The sequence below is a fragment of the Populus alba genome, chromosome 1 (genome assembly GCF_005239225.2).
Source record: "Populus alba chromosome 1, ASM523922v2, whole genome shotgun sequence".
Lineage (NCBI taxonomy): Eukaryota > Viridiplantae > Streptophyta > Magnoliopsida > Malpighiales > Salicaceae > Populus > Populus alba.
The window spans coordinates 13,427,764-13,443,951 of NC_133284.1; the positions used below are offsets into that span (position 1 = coordinate 13,427,764).

At 32.3% G+C, this 16,188-nt stretch overlaps 1 protein-coding gene across 7 annotated transcripts; it reads right to left on the bottom strand.

The window, feature by feature from the left end:
• Nucleotides 1–616: 616 nt before the first annotated feature.
• On the bottom strand, nt 617–6,944 carry LOC118039302 (two-component response regulator-like APRR2). Of its 7 annotated transcripts, none has more exons than XM_035045990.2 (13): nt 6,783–6,944; nt 5,740–5,898; nt 4,884–4,963; nt 4,553–4,619; nt 4,304–4,350; nt 3,981–4,058; nt 3,347–3,886; nt 2,881–2,970; nt 2,167–2,436; nt 1,979–2,044; nt 1,817–1,894; nt 1,214–1,326; nt 617–1,041 (listed from the first exon to the last, which is right to left on the bottom strand). In XM_035045990.2, exons 2-13 carry the CDS (start codon nt 5,867–5,869, stop codon nt 957–959), a joined length of 1,644 nt encoding a protein of 547 aa, XP_034901881.1. In that variant the 5' UTR covers nt 5,870–5,898; nt 6,783–6,944; the 3' UTR covers nt 617–956. The 7 variants fall into 7 exon arrangements, with proteins under 7 accessions (XP_034901881.1, XP_034901877.1, XP_034901882.1 ...); XM_035045986.2 differs by having other exon boundaries at nt 2,830–2,970; XM_035045991.2 differs by having other exon boundaries at nt 617–1,139; nt 2,830–2,970.
• Nucleotides 6,945–16,188: the final 9,244 nt, after the last annotated feature.

Genomic DNA, 16,188 nt, shown 5'->3' on the forward strand with positions numbered 1-16,188 from the left:
GTCAATGTTTTTCAATCTCCTCTTTAAAGATTGAGGGACTAAAACATGAAGAACAAATAAATTACATTTCGAGATAGGAAATTGATGCTTGCTGGGATTTTTGAAAAAAAATGCTTTAATTTGTTTAATTTTGATATTCTTTTTTTTTTTAACAAAAAACTAAAATTCCCATATGAAAGTTCAGAACTAAAATGAATATTCTATGACTCGAGTATACAAATAAAGACAAATCGATATACATAAAAACATTATTATATAACTTGTAAAGATAAAAATTAAAAAGAAATAAAGTTAAACGACTTTTCTCAAGGATCAAGAAAAGCTGGTAAACGGGCACGTGTGAGAGGTTAGTAAGATAGAGTAGATCATACCTTATCCGGTTATCACCTCCTACCCAAAAGTTGCTCAATAATCACTCACATGTCTTAATCGTGTTAATATTAAAATTATTTTAATATATATTTTTTTTAAAAGGACATTTTGAAACAAAATCCCACCTTTGGTACGGCTGTGATTGCATCAGTCACTCTGATTTCTCATCAAATTACTGGTACCGTCTTTTAAAACTCCATCAAGACTGATACTGACATAAGAACAGGCCAGCAAGCATTAAAGATTCCATGTCAAAGTTCTCAACTTTATTGAAAAGTCCATGGAGCACAGAGCATTATCTCAATCAACCTCATTTCCCATTATTACAGCAGGCACCAAACAAAGACCCCACCGGCCACTCCTGGATCGAAGCTCTCAGGCTTTTTATCTACAAGAAAACAGAGCACCCAGAAGGGCAACGCGCCCTTTCTTAGGATGATCCATTCACAACCACAAATTTGACATGAGGTGCGTGGTGGATCTACATGGCTCTTTCATAGCCGTTTAAGTTGCCTCTACGGACATGACTGCTTGCTGTGCCATTGACGGGATCGGTGAGACCTTGCTGGCTATGGGGCCTGATGTCAGCTCCTGCGCATGCACTTCGAAGACACGTGACTTGTCTGTTGAACATTGATGGTCTCAAACCAATTGAGAATCTGCTGTGTACTGTCAAATTATACAGGTCGAAAAATTTGTTATGATTGGTAGAGTCTATCTTTGATTGATGAAGGACCGGTGAACTGGAATGGGCTTATTAGCATAATCTGATGAAATGGCACCACATTAGAAGGAATTAGAGCCGCCATTAATGCGGGGAGGAATTGACGAGACGCCTTGCCTGGAGAGCTCTGCTAGGACGCTGTCGGCTGACGGGGGCTTGAGGCCTAAGGGCAACGGTAGCCATGGCTTGTTGATTGCCTCTTTCACTACCTTGTCGATTACCTCCTCGGCCTGCGTGGAAGATCAGAAACGATGACTATTGCTATTACGTGGGTACTATTAAGAACTTGGACATGCAAACGACATACTGCTACTTTTCTGAAGAACATCTGAAACCAACGACTGCAATCTTTTGCTGACATTGCTAGAACAAAATAGCCCTTCAAGTGTGTGACGTCTACTATGTTTTGCATGGGCATCGGGAAGCACGAATTATTCACTACTGTCCTAAAATTGATTACCAAAAGGATTTGAAGCTGCTAGGTTAAAATGCTTTCTTCATGGAATATGTTTCCACAATTTATCTTTCTGTAATCACAAGAAATCCCAAAAGCTCCTAGGAAATGTGACACCTCAGTCATACTGTCATGCTCTTGCTACATAAACTAGACCACATTTTATGATCAAGTTCTAAAACATCTGGTCTTGAATGCAATCTACAACTATACAAATAATTCACTAAAAATCAGATAAAATCAAGTGCAGTAAGATGTTACCATACCGGCTGTACGTCAAACAGTTTTTGTGGCATGCCACAGCTGTTATTGACCATGCTGGCACTCTGAAACCCAGATGCATACTGCATTTTCCAAACAAAGAACATACAATAAGAGGCTTGTACACGAACAAAAACAGATTATGACCCATACACAGGTATACTTACATGAGGAATGGAAGAATAAGGACTATGTGGTGGCATCACAGGGCAACCCCACGCATCTGCATGCATCTGAAACATAAAAAAGAGATCCAATCAAGCAGCCGCATTCAAAGCTCTCCAGAAAATGCTTAAACCATCAGTTTTAAAGCACGCTAAAAGAAATTCAAGGTGTTGTATATAACAAGGGCTACCCCTGGATAAGGCTTCCAATGACAACTTTCTGTCAGGGGCCATGGGGAATAGCCGGGTGGGCCCCAAATATGCACCCCCGCTGTGTGGCTGCCTGTTGCTCCCCACATAGGATAGGCCGGACCAGGTGGAAGAGCGTGGTTAGAATGATATGGAGGATACGCCATGATAGGTTTATGTGGATAGTAACTCCTTTGTACTTGATCTCTATGCTGCGTCCACTTCCGTTCATCTTCCTTGGGCAAAATATGTCTCCTATGCATTCGATATTTCTGCTAGGAAACAGGCAATGCTATTTAATTAATAACTAGAGTATGAATTTATGTGAACTGGGGCTCATTTTGAACTGCACTAGGTAAATTGTAAAACAACGTTCATGGATTTATGAAACAGAGTTCAAAGTGCAAACACGCAATGACAATGGGAAATGCATCTTTACCCTCTTCCCTGCGCAAGTCCTATGAAAATTACTACAACTAGTCACAAAATGATCAGACCACGAGATGAACGAGAGAAAGTCAACTATAAAATGTCTTTGCTGCTAGAAGCTAGCAACAGATTTTACAAGGACAGCGAATAAAAAATGACTTCTAACTAACAAATAAAAAATGACTTCTGTCGGAGCAGAAGCTAACAAATTTGGTTAGGGTAAGCCCACAACGAACCTGCAGATGACTTGCTACATTATGCCTCGTCAAGCCTTCCACTTTCATTACCTCTAATATTCTTGAAGGAATCGCTTGATCTACACCTAGTTTTTCTACTGCCTGCACAAACTTTCTGTGAAGCTCTGGTGTCCAGTCTACCTGAAACTCAGAACAAAAAACAATCACCACAAAGAAATCAAGTTGATGAAATTAGGAAAAACATACGCCTTATGTAAATAAAGAAATCCAAACATGGGAAAAGTGAATGCTTGCGACATCACACTTCTGATGCAAGTCAAGAATAAACAAATGAAAATCAACAAATAATTGAAAGTGTTTACTGGAGGGAAATGTGCGAAGGAACAAAAACAGAGAGAGAGAGAATAAAATTTTGAGCATTTTGAGGTAGCATACAAGTGGAGAAAGCATTTCATAAATGTAAGACGATTTGAAGGGGGGAAAAGGGTAATATGATAATGCCTCAGGAGAGGATCAGGAACATCAAAAGTATTTGATATACAGAATAATCAGTCACCTTCATCTTCTTTCTATTAGCTCTAGTCCCATGTGAATTATGAAGGCTAGAAGCTTTTTCAGCAGGACCAGTTGAGTGGTTAAGAGTGTCTTTATTTTGTGAATTGGGACAAATGTTATCCTCACTCTTGACACCATCAGTTGAGTCATCCTCCTCTTTGATCACAGTCTCTGTAAAGCTCTGAGGATCCCCTGCCTGTAGAGTTTCTTCAGACATGGCACAAGTAGTTTCAACAGATTTAGAATCTCCCTCTTGCTCCACACTCTCCTTTTCTATTAAGCAGTTAATATGGTCTTGGCAATCTCCATCATCCAGCAGTCTCTCTCCTTGTTTCAATTGAGGGGTTGAAGGAGCCGGATACTTGTCACTAGCTGGTGACTGCTGCTCATTACTTTCCTGAGCCTGAGACACATTTTCTGTTTTCTCCATGTTCTCATTCTCATTTTCTTCAAGTCCATCTTCGAGCTCCAGCATGGAAACTACAGAATCTTTGACAGGCTTCAGTGATTTGGATTGAACACTCCCCCCTGCATTAAATGCCTGCTCAGGATCCATGATGTCAGAAACTTTCTCTTCATAGCATTGAGATCATAAAATTAAGTTCCTGTGTTTAGTAAACAAAAATCAAGCAAACCTTATGAACCACGTGCTGCCATATATTCCTCAGTTTATCTTCAGACAGTGGTTTCCGAAGGAACTCAACTGCACCAAGCTGAAAATAAATTGCCACATAAATACATTACATGATAATGGCAAATGGTGAATGCCTCCAGGTTCTCTTTATATGAACGGAGCAAAAACTCAAGTCAAAATTCAATTAAAGCGCTAATAGTTGAATGGAGTTTTCTTCAATAGCTGAACTAAAAAGAATTGGAACCAAAGCAGACAGTTAGAACTTGAGAAAACTTAGTGTCTTCAACCATTACAGTACATGACACTAATTAGTAAAATTCTTACCGCTATGCACTTCATCATGGTGTTCAGGCAATCAATGCTCGAAGTCACTGAAAAGGAACACAATTTCATACTGTATTAGAAGCTGTAAATTATATTGATGAAAATCTATCCAAGTTGATATAGTAGAGTTTCTTGAAGAAAATGACAGAACACATGGGAAAGCAAACAAAACATGAAGAGCTAAAAGATGTATATGTTAAAAGCATTACTCTCAAGTATATGAAATATTGACGTTTTATATCAACTTACTAATGGTTGGCAAGTCCTTAGAAGTTTCTAGAAACTTGAAACTCCTGCTGCTATTGCTCATGCTCACCTGTGACCATAGGTTCTATTAGATAATCATTCCAATTTGGCCAATCCAACCACCTTTAACCAATATTATATCCACAATAACGCACTTAGAAGAAGTGATTACAGCGAAAACGATGATAATTGGTCACATTAGGCTAATGAATGACACGAGATTATCAAAGAAACAGCAGTGTCATTTCAAGGGTTATAGTTTTCTCAAAGCAGTGCAGTCAATTTGAATTTTCACCAAAAATTAGAACTTCCGGCTTAGATTAAAGGGAATTACCTCCACTATAGCAACATGGAAGCTTCCAGGTTCATTTGAAATTGCAGAGAGCGCTTCAGTCTCATTGCAGAATGTATAAACTGAAAAAGGTACGGTGAGGTTAAGCAGAGAGATTCAAACACGAGAGAACGCATCACTGTAACATAACACTGAAAAAGGACACAAAAGTGATAAGACATTTAAAGTAGAGCAAGAAACAAACAAGTTTTAAGTATTTAAAGGATTAGAGTCTAAATGATGTAGCTTTAATATCATATAATGCGGTATGAACATCATCCTAAAGTTGTAATTTGCATTGTAAAAGATCCAAATTAAAATTTTGGTTGAAGGATGTTGAAATTCGCAATAACAAACTGACCAAATTTTGAAAAAAAAATTACGATAAAACATTCTCCAATTTCCACTAATTGATCTATAAAGTTCTGAAACACTGGCAATGAAAATGCCTAAACATAATTAAATCTTACTGCTTCTGTTTACCGTCCGAAAAAGCTCCTCCATAGAGGTAAAGAGGACTTCTTGCTTTTGTCCCTCATTTAAAAAGAAACCAGTTTGTCGGTAACACGTTTGATCATTGCAAGAAAATGGTTTCCATTTACAGATGTCAGTCACTGTCATTTCAAACTGTACAATTAATTAGTATCCGTTTTATAATTTATAAATCCCGAAACCATATTTCAATACAGACTATCTAAAGATATGGACCACTCGAGATGCCTTTTTGATTTTTCGATAAAGATGGGGACTGGTTTAGCTAGAAAAGTAGGATGAAACGAAAGTTAAACAATGCCGTCGAAATTGCTATTCGAGGAAAAACAAATGGTTTGAGAAAGTAGGGAGTCACAAAATCTCTAACCAATATAGTCCATTGCTTCCAGTTTCGATTTTATCTCGGCAGCAGACATGCTGTCCTCATCAAGGAGAAGGACTCTGAGGCCCTTTGGAAAATCCTTCCATTCTGATAAATCATTAGTGGTGCAAACCATAGCTTGCTTGGCATCGTTTCTCAGGCCACCTACAAGTTTCCAATATCACTCCTTATCAGCAACAAAACCAATTCTGCACGATCTACATGAACATGAACTACACATCAAATTCATCGCTACTTGATCTGGTATACTATACTGTTAAGCCAAACAAAGAACTGAGTAATTAATGTAAGAGAAAAAAGAACAAAGAAAGCCCCTTAATTGAAACTATTATTGTTGCTTAAGCAACAAAAAACTCAAGTTGAAGAGAACTAAAAAAAACCCAAGAAATTCAACATTTTAAAAACCCCACATAACAAGTCTCCACTGAAAACAGAACAATGTTCAGACTCTAATGCCTGACTTCAAAGAAAAAAAAAAATCAAGAAAGAATCTTGATCAGTCATGGTGCGATGGCTGGATCATATATTTAACACCACTATATAGATCATTAGAAAAAGACCCGGATAAAAGAACTGGTAGAAGACAGCACATGCCATTTACAGTATCAGCTATAAGTACAGAAAGATTGCTCAAAGTATCAAGATCTTCTTGGTTTGTGCTAGTTCTATAAAACAACACATAAACAAGAAGAACCATGTAAGATCTCGGCAATAAACACTGGAAAATCCAAAGCATGGACAGAGAAAGGAAGGAACAAGGAGAGAAAGGGAACAAAGTTTGAAACCAAAACTGGGAATTCTTTAAGGGGAGACAAGATGCTATTTATGTATAAACTAAAACCGGACATGCATGCAAACAGTAGCAACAAAGTCATCACAAAACCCCAGTAGATCACATGAACGAAACATCAGAGTGAATGCAACATACCTCAGCTATTCCAAAAACACAAAATGGAATAAAACATCATATATATACTTTGATCTCTACATAAGCTTTTATATTGTGCATGCACAGTACTACTACTCACAGCATATATGATAGAGAAGGTCTCTTCTTGACTGAAAAGTCTTTCTTTCTTTCTCTTACAGCTTCTGCCTTGGCTCGTATATAGAGTATACACAGCCAAAACTCCTCAAGGGTAGAGAGAGATACGTTTAAGTGCGGTTTCTGTGACAGGGCTTCTGTGACTTTTGTAGGGCAGAGTTTTGATTTATTATTTTGATTTTGATTTTTTGCTTTTGTAGGTTTTTTGGGTACTTCAGTTGTAAAAAGTTGCTTTCGGTTGTCTGCAGACCACAGAATATGCAAGAAAAGCCTTCCATAAGCTCAAAAACCACTTTTAACCTCCTTTCAAAGTGAATATTCCCACAAATCTTTAACAAAAATTAAATTCTATTACTCTTTCCCTTTTTTTTTTTCTTTTTTTCTTTTTATAAATTACACTTCCTACTGCTGAAAATTTCATGCGTTTAGTGCAAAAGGTTCTGCTTTGTTTTAAGGATATTTACGGTGCAAAGTCTTGCACGAACACGAGCTTGTATCTAGTGGGACATGCCCTGTTGTTCAAAGTTACGCCGCGGGCTGTAATAAAAAATATTTTAAAGCTTTTTAAAAAAATATTTAAGCATTAAAAACATGTTTTAAAAAAAAATTAACCATAAATTAAATGATATTTTGATTTAATATTAAGATCGAAAAATATTTAATCAATTTAGATTAACTTAAGCTAATTTATGAAATTCATAAAAATAATTTTTTAAAAAATAAATTAAAATGCTTAATATTGAATTAACTCAATGATGAAGGATTAAATTAGTAAAAAACAAAGTGAACTCGACTCAGCCAAACAAACTCGGGATGAAAGTCATGTATTTTATTAGATTTAATAAAAAAATTTATCCCAGAAATTAATTTTTATTTAATTATATGATAATAAAGAGAATGATATTTTTTTGTATGAAATAAAATATTTTTTAAAGTGAAAAAACCATAACATGCATTTAAGGTCGAGATAATAAAGGTAGATCATTGACAACAAATAATGAAATTATATTTTTTTAAGTTTGAGTTAAATAAAAAAAATATCGATAACAAATGGTGAATTTTATTTTTTTACAAAAATTGGGATATAGAAAAAGTATTAAACAAGAAAAGAAAAACAAATGATAGCCAGATGTTGTTGATTAAACCATTAAACCTACAAATTCAATTTGGTTTAATAATTTATTTTATTAATTTTAAAAAAACCAAAAGGGTCCCACTTGCATAATCTTGGCATATATATATATATATAGCCTAGACATAGGGCCTTTGAGACCAGCTTGTGTGTACTTGTTTTTTTTATTTTATAAAAAGGCAAATAACATCATTCTTTTAAAAAAAAAAACAATAGATAATGTGTCATATGTTTTATATAGATTCCAAAACAGGGGTTCAATGTTTTTTATTAAAAACCCATTTTGAACCATAACACGCAGAAAATACCTTAAATATCTTAATAAATTTATCCATGACCACAAAAAACAGCTTAAAGAACTAAAATTAGGTTAGAGATAAAACTACTCATGTGGTCAGATCTACCTTCCCAGGCAAAGAAAATGATATAAAAAAAACACCTAGATCAAACTCCCCTCATGAAATAAAACTTGTTGACATAAAAATCAATCATTTTTTTTGTTAGAATCGATGACAATTGTCGCACGTGTGCAGCATCGCGGCGAAAATAACATGTTCTTCCCATTTTAAATCTAAAATGTAAATCTATCTATATCTATTTGGCAAATATGGGGAGACAAGAAATTCTTGTCGTTTATTGGTGGAAAATGGAATGGGAGTTGAAACCTAGTATTTTGTTCACTAGGAACTCTAACTAGTCTTAGAGATCGGGTACGGGGACTAGTTGCGTAAATGGAAGGTATTAACATCCCAAATATACCTTACCTAAGGTAAGCTGCATTGTTTTATTATCTGATAAAATCTAAGGTATTTTCGTGTTTTCCTAGTTTTTGGTATGGTTCAAGAAAAGTCCTCCTCGGTAAGGGGATCCTTATCTTAATGGGTAATTCTGACGTTAACAAAAAAAATTTAATATTCGGAATACGTTTTATGTATATGATCGTAACCCCAAATACTAAAAGAAAACACAATAATTGTTTTGAAATTTTTGAAATATTGGCCTAGTTCTCATGGCTTAAATAAACTGGTTATTAAAGCCAAAATGCATGCTACTACATATATTGTTTTGAAATTTTCTTTGTTGTGTGAAAATATGATGTTATAATATTTATATATATATATTTGAGAGACTAGGCCGTATGCATGAAAACAAAATTTTTTTTTTTAATAGACCTTTTTTTTTATTGACAAAAACCGGGTATTTTAATACCAGATTTGTATCTTTACAGTATAAAAATACAAACCAATATTGATCAAAATACAGTGATAAAATTACAGAAAAATCACAAATTCTTTGAAATAATTTTTGAAGAATTTTTTTTTATTTTTGGGCTGGGCCCACGTGGCTGGGCTGAAACCAGCAGGCCTCACGTGAACAGTGAAATAGCATTTCACTGTTCATGTGAATTATATTCGAAGTGAACAGTGAAATGCAAGGAAATGTACAGCGACGAAGGGGGCAAACCTAGTGGCGGTGGAGAGGAAGTGCTCTGTTCCTGGTAGTGTTGGTGTCGAGGCTGCTGGTTGTGATGGTGGTTGATGGCTAAGGATGACGGTGTGCTTCCGGTGATTGCAGCGGTGGAGGCCGGCGTTGGAAGTAAAGGAAGAAATCTACAGAAATTGGGTGATTATGCTGGTTTTTTGGCTGACTTTGGACCCGATTTTCTCACCTTCAGGTTTTCAACAGAGATTCTATTTATAGGCAGTGGAAGAGGGCAATCTTGTCTAGGTTGGGGAAAAATTGCAACTCTTGATTCAGTTGGGAAGCATCTCAACCATTGGCTCAAAGTGTGCACCTCGAGCTGCCAAATGTGGCAGCTCAAGGCTGTGAACTGCCCGAGGTGGCCACTCAACGGAGCTGTTTCAACGTTTATAAGCTCAAACGGACAATTCTCGGGGATAGAGGGGTTTCAGGTGGCCATTTTGGTGCATGAGTTGTCAATTTTGGGGAATAAACGAGGCATTAAACGCGCCTGCAAAAGGGCTACCCAGATAGCTTCACGGGGAAGATGATGAACAGTAACAACACGATTTTTTTTTTAAAAAAATTACTTATTATTTATTTATTATTTTTGTGGGATCCAAAAATGGGTTACAACAACAATGATTAATTTTTTTCTCTATATTGAAATATAACAAGCCTCCTCCCTCCTCTTACGAAAAAAGAGATTTAAAAATGAAAAAGGATGACAGAACAAAGTTTGATACTAAAATTAAATTTTAAAAAAATTAAAGGGGCTGATTATCTAATAGATTAAAAAAAAAAAGACTAAATGAAATTCTAAGACGCACCATTTATTTAACTCGTAGTTTCTATTTATTTCAATTCATGGTGACATGGGAGAGAATGAATAGTAAAAAAAAAAGCTACAGTAAATTTAATACGACGTAGTTTTTTGTATAATCATTTGGGATGCCAATCTTTTCAGCTTTATTCCAATTAAGGTGTCGTTTAGTGGTTTTGTTTTGGTGATGATAGTTTCATGGCCAATAATTGAACAATGATGCAGGAAGTGCTTGGATTAATAAAAAGCCATACCTTTGTGGGAAAAAAGAATATACCCCTTTATAATATATATCATGCGTCTTCATCAACCTCATTTTTTGCAATCTTTTTATTCCCCTGTACTAGTTATCATTGGTCTGTATAAATCATCTACAGTCACAGCAGAAATATTTAAAGAAAAAAAATATAAAGACTATATCATTTTTCATTAATTTATTGGCTGTGAAAAAAAAAAAAAAACATTGCTCGATATTTTCTATTGTTGATCAATTGTAACCCTTCAAGTTATGACATCACTGTTTTTTAAAAATATTTAAAGGCAAAACCTCCTAGAAAGAAAAATATATAAATATTAATTGAGCTATATACTCATTATCTTCATAAATAAAGTAATTAATCAGAAGAATAAAAATATATTTGGAAGGTCTCTGGGATTCCAGTTGAAACTTGAAAGGGGAATTTTACAATATGAACTCTTACAACTTGCGTTATGTGTAATTTTTATTTATTTGAAACATCTTTTATTGAAAATAAGATATGTACAGTTGAATATATTAATTTTCTAAAATAAATAAATAAACAATAACGATCCTCCTTTGGTTGCAATGAAGGATGCTAAATGGTCAAAGAACAAAAAAACTACATTACACGAAATATTAACAGGGTATTTATTATAATAATAGTAATAATTTTTAAAGTATTTTTTATTTAGAAATATATTAAAATAATATATATTTTTTATTTTTTAAATTTATTTTTAACAATAATGTATTAAAACAATAAAAAAATAATCAAAATACCATGAAACTCCAGCAGCATCGCTGCCCGAAACGGGCAATATTGCAACGTGACTCCATTACATGCATGAGCTAACAACGTGATTGTCCTGTAATGATTTGTTTATCATTTACAAGGATCGGAGGAGAAAACCAAATAACACACAACCCTTTAAGATTGGTTAAGTGGTTCGTCAAACAAACAAATCTTGCAAAATACTTTACCCGTTGATAAAGAAATAAACACTCTTAGTTTAAAGTTACTTTAATAAAAATAATAAGATTTAAACTTGTAATTGCTTGGTCATCAAGACATTGATACAATGTCAAAGAATTATCTCAACTCAATAACTTAAACCGGAGAAGTCTTAAAATATAATTTATATTATTCTTTAACATAAAATTCATTGAAATATATATATATATATATATATATATATATATATATATATAAAACAAAAATTTAGCAATCAAAACCAGAATGGTCAATAGTTTCTGTCAAGTTTAAGGATCTATGATAGCAAAAATATGTAGTTCCGGAATGCACAAGGCATTTGATTTTCCTTCATCCGCAATAAAATGTAATTGACTTAACAAAATTCTTGAGAATTGATGGGTTGAACTTTCAAGTTACCAAGTTTTTCATGCTCGATCGATGCTTCTGGACAATCTTTCAAGTTTCAACAAAATTCTCGACAGCAACATGTTACCCTGTACCAACATCTCTTTTGCATCACAATTAAACTCCGTCTCTGGTTATTTGCTTTTGGAACAATCTCACGACAGCTGCATGTACAATAATTGTTTACCTTCCTAGTGTATATTTATTTTTCTCTCTTTTATATATTCATGTAATTCGTTATGTTTGCGATTGCTTTTTAAAGGTTTTTTTTTAAACAATACATCGAAATAATATATTTTTTATTTTTTAAAATTAATTTTTAATATTATCATATCAAAATAATCTAATATCATAAAAAATTAATTAAAAAAAATTAAAAACACTTTTTAAATACAAAAATAAATAACCTATAATTAATTCACTACTCGAGAGGAACCACACGAGAGTAGAACATGGTTTAGAAACTTCAAAAAAACTTACCTATTAATGAAAAAAAGTTAATCGTATAATGTGCTTATACATACATACATACATATATATATATATATATATATATATATTATCATAATTGATTGATGAAAATTGTTCATGCTGTTTATACGAATTCAAGAGAAAAAGAAAAGAACAGAAATTATAGTACGTAAATTAAAGGGAGGAAGGTAGTATTTATTTATATATTTATTTGTTAAAGCATAAAAATGAGTCAGTAATTCAGCCAATCATCTCCTTGATGCTTTAAGATTTGTTTAAGAATAGGTTGGTAGGTAGTTCGTTAATTGCTTACCAAAAAAAAAAAAGTAGTTCGTTAATTATATTATAAGTTAATGGTAGTTATTAGATGCATTTGAATTCACAGTAAATCAACTATGTTGAACCAATGAAAGTCTACCACGCAAGAACTTCAGTTTAGTTTTTTATATTTTCCAAAATTAGATAGCGGTCGGAAAGTCATGTCTTGTCAAAGTTTAGATAAGGTTAAAAAGCGTCTACTGTCACGTGCCCTCCGTGGCTGCCTTCTTGGCCACGGGAATAAACAAATCTATTATTTATTATTTTACTGCAAGTCTGCACACCGTTGGCTAACTCATTGTATTCTCTTGCAGTAATGATTTTAAAATAAATTAATTTAGAAAATGAATGTTAATTTACAACTCTGGGTGACTAGTAATTTTACCCAGGTTATAGAGATCAGTACTTGTTAGAAATAAACATGAAAATTGAGAGAAACAATAAAAATAATAATTTTTAATAAGTTGATTTTTTTTATTTCAAATATGTTTTTATCTCTCATTTTTTATATTTATTTCTTATATTATATGTATGTATTAATAGTTATAGACAGTGCCAATAAAAATTAAAAATTGTAAATAAAAACAACAGAGATAAAAATATATTTAGTTGAAAAGATAAAGATAATGATACAAAATAAATCTATAATAATTTTTTATTTTTTTTAAATAAAAAAACATGTCTCTTATATTCTCCGTGTCTTTTTTGCCTAAGATAAAAAGTAAACGCTATATTAAAGATGGTAGCATGTCTTAAAATAAGAGATCGGATGATCAAACTTTTTAACCTTCGGATTCACAACCACATATATTTGACAATGGGATAATGTTATATAAAATAACAATAAAAAGTTTTTAAAAAATACATAAATAGATATAACTAGTTAGTTGCCCTACACTGTTGCACGAAACTTCTTGACAATGTTATGTAAATCGATATAGCTTGCGTGTATAATAACTTATTATATCAACCTCTTGCTAAGATGAGTTTTAAATTTAACTATATAAAAATTAATTTGATTTGATGTCATCCAATTAATTTGAAAGTATAATTTTGTTAAAATTTAGTTTGATTTTTATAAAAAAAACCAAAACAATTTTAATTTAAATAATTTTTAAAAGATAATAAAAAAAAACCAAAAATTAGTTAATTTGAAAGAAAATGAATTATGAATCATTTGAAAGAAAATGAGAATTCGGTGGAAAACCAAAAGAGTGATCCTTTAATAATTAGATAAAATTGTTACAAAAAAAAAACCAAGAGAGGTCAGTGTTTTCGCGTAACCCCACTCACAATTCATTGTGGATTTGTACAATAAAATTACCATATTGTACTTGAAAGAGAAACACAAGGGCTGGTTTTATAGATATTTTGAACTTTTCCACGAGATATATTTTGTATTTAGTATTGGTAAAGGGTATACATGCCTTTTTCTCTCTTGATTGCAGAGTGTAAAGTTCAAAACACCCTTGGAAGCTGAATTTCGATTTACTTTGGGAGAGGGGCTTTCTTGGTTTTACCTTTTACTTAACGTGAGATTACAAAAATATCCTTGAATTTTAAAATAAATGCTTTTATCTTTAGGGATATTTGTGTCTTTTGCACTCTATTTTTTTTGTAAATTTCATGTGAGGTTAGGGATGTTTTGATATTTATTTAAAAGATGAAAAAATTAAAAGCTACAAGCATGAACTGGTTAAGTGTCGGCGTGTTCAGGATATCCATGCCATTTTAGCGGCACGTGACACCTCCTCTAGTATTTAAAAATACCCAATTGTCGTCTTAGACGAAACGTCTCAAGGCATCACTTCTTTCTAACCGACATGTGTTGTAAACATATTCATTGTTAGACAACGGATGAATTATTTTTTCTCCATCCTCTTTTCTCTCTCTTCCACCCACCCAAAGTTAAAAAAATTCCTAACCTTTTGTATTCTTTCAATTATGGTCCTTGTTTTTTTTTTTATTGTTTTGTATTTGCTTTAAAATTTTTTTTATAATTTCATCATTTACCATTTCATTTTTATGTTAGGTACGATTCTCTTTATTTTTATTGATATTTATTTGCTTTTCACCCTTATTCTAATTGATTTTCTTTTTAATTTCATACATGATTTATTATTATTATTATTATTTAATTTGGTCTCCATTATTTTCATTATAATTTTGTTTGTTTATTTTTTTAATTGATTTTTCTAGATCCATCCCTCGTTTTTTTATTTTGTTTGATTTAGATGTCAAATTTGATCCTTATTTTTTCAATCATGGTTTTTAAACCTAAACCAGGGGTCAACCTTAGGCAAGTCTTGGATCATAGATCAAGTGGCTGACCAAGGTTACCATGATCAAACTTAACATGAAAAAAAATATTCAATGGGTTTTAAAAAAAATTTCACAAAGACATTGCAAACTTTTATTTTTATTTTTATCATGGTTTTTAAACCTAGCCTGAAGGTCGACCCCTAAATAAGTCTCAAGTTACAGGTTGAATGGGTTGGCCAGACTTGCCCGGACAACTAAATTTTTTATTTTACAAATATATAAAAATTACATTATTTTGGTTAAAATTTTTCAAAAAACAAATCAATGGGTTTTAAGATGGTTTTTTTTTTAAAAAAAAAAAACAATTTAACAAAAAAAATTAGGTCCTTATCCTTTTGATCATGGTTTTTAAATCCGGTCTAGGGGTCGACCCCAAGCAACTCTTGGGTCATGGGTCGAATAAGTGGACCTGGGTTACTCATATCAACTAATTTTTTTATTTAGAATAAATGTCAAAATTACATGTCTTTAATAAAGATTTAACAAAATAAAATCAATGAGTTTTGAAAAAAATTAATAATAAAAAAATTATTTATCATTTTTTATTGTGGTTTTTAATTAATTTTTTGTCTTGGTTTCACCCCTCAAAAGTTTTTATTTTTTATGTTTAAATATTTTAAATATTTTTGAATTGTTTTGATGTATTGACATCAAAAATAATTTTTTTATTAAAAGAAATTATTTAGATAAATTAAAAAAAATATTTTAAAAAATAACTGCTACCATAATACTAAACAAGCTCTTAGAAGAATTAGATACTTGAACCATCCATTTTAACACCCAGTTAGAAGCATAAATGTTTGCATTAGTAGCATCAATGCTCTCTCGACAATCTTAAACCTGATTTGTTTGCTATGGAGGCCGTGGTGATAGTCCCGGAACCCTTCATTGTGCTGTCTGAGTTCTCAGCAATCTCTCCAACTTGTTTTCAACTTTTTAAAGGATTATTTTGCAAATTTTTGAATTTTTATTATGTGTTTTAAAATATTGTTAAATTTTATTTTTTTATGGCTTGTAAACATATAATTGTAGGGTGTGTAAGTAAAAATATATTAAAAAAATATGTGTGTTTGCATTTTATTTTATCTCGTGTTAAATGAATGAAAAAAAAAGAGAAAATGATAAAAAAGATAAAAGTTTTTTAACCAAATGTTTTAATTGAATATGAAAAAATGATTTTCAGATTGTTGCATATAACTCAAGCCTTACAAAAAAAAAGTATTTTTATTTATAAAAAAAGAGA

Bases quoted from the DNA above. Each gene is read 5' to 3' on its own strand.
- LOC118039302 (XM_035045986.2), bottom strand. From the start codon at position 5,869: ATGGTTTGCACCACTAATGATTTATCAGAATGGAAGGATTTTCCAAAG. The intron at 2,971-3,346 runs GTGACTGATTAT...TCTGAGTTTCAG, and splicing joins CTAATAGAAAGAAGATGAAG to GTAGACTGGACACCAGAGCT. The intron at 2,045-2,166 runs GTAGCCCTTGTT...TTTATGTTTCAG, and splicing joins ATTGGAAGCCTTATCCAGGG to ATGCATGCAGATGCGTGGGG.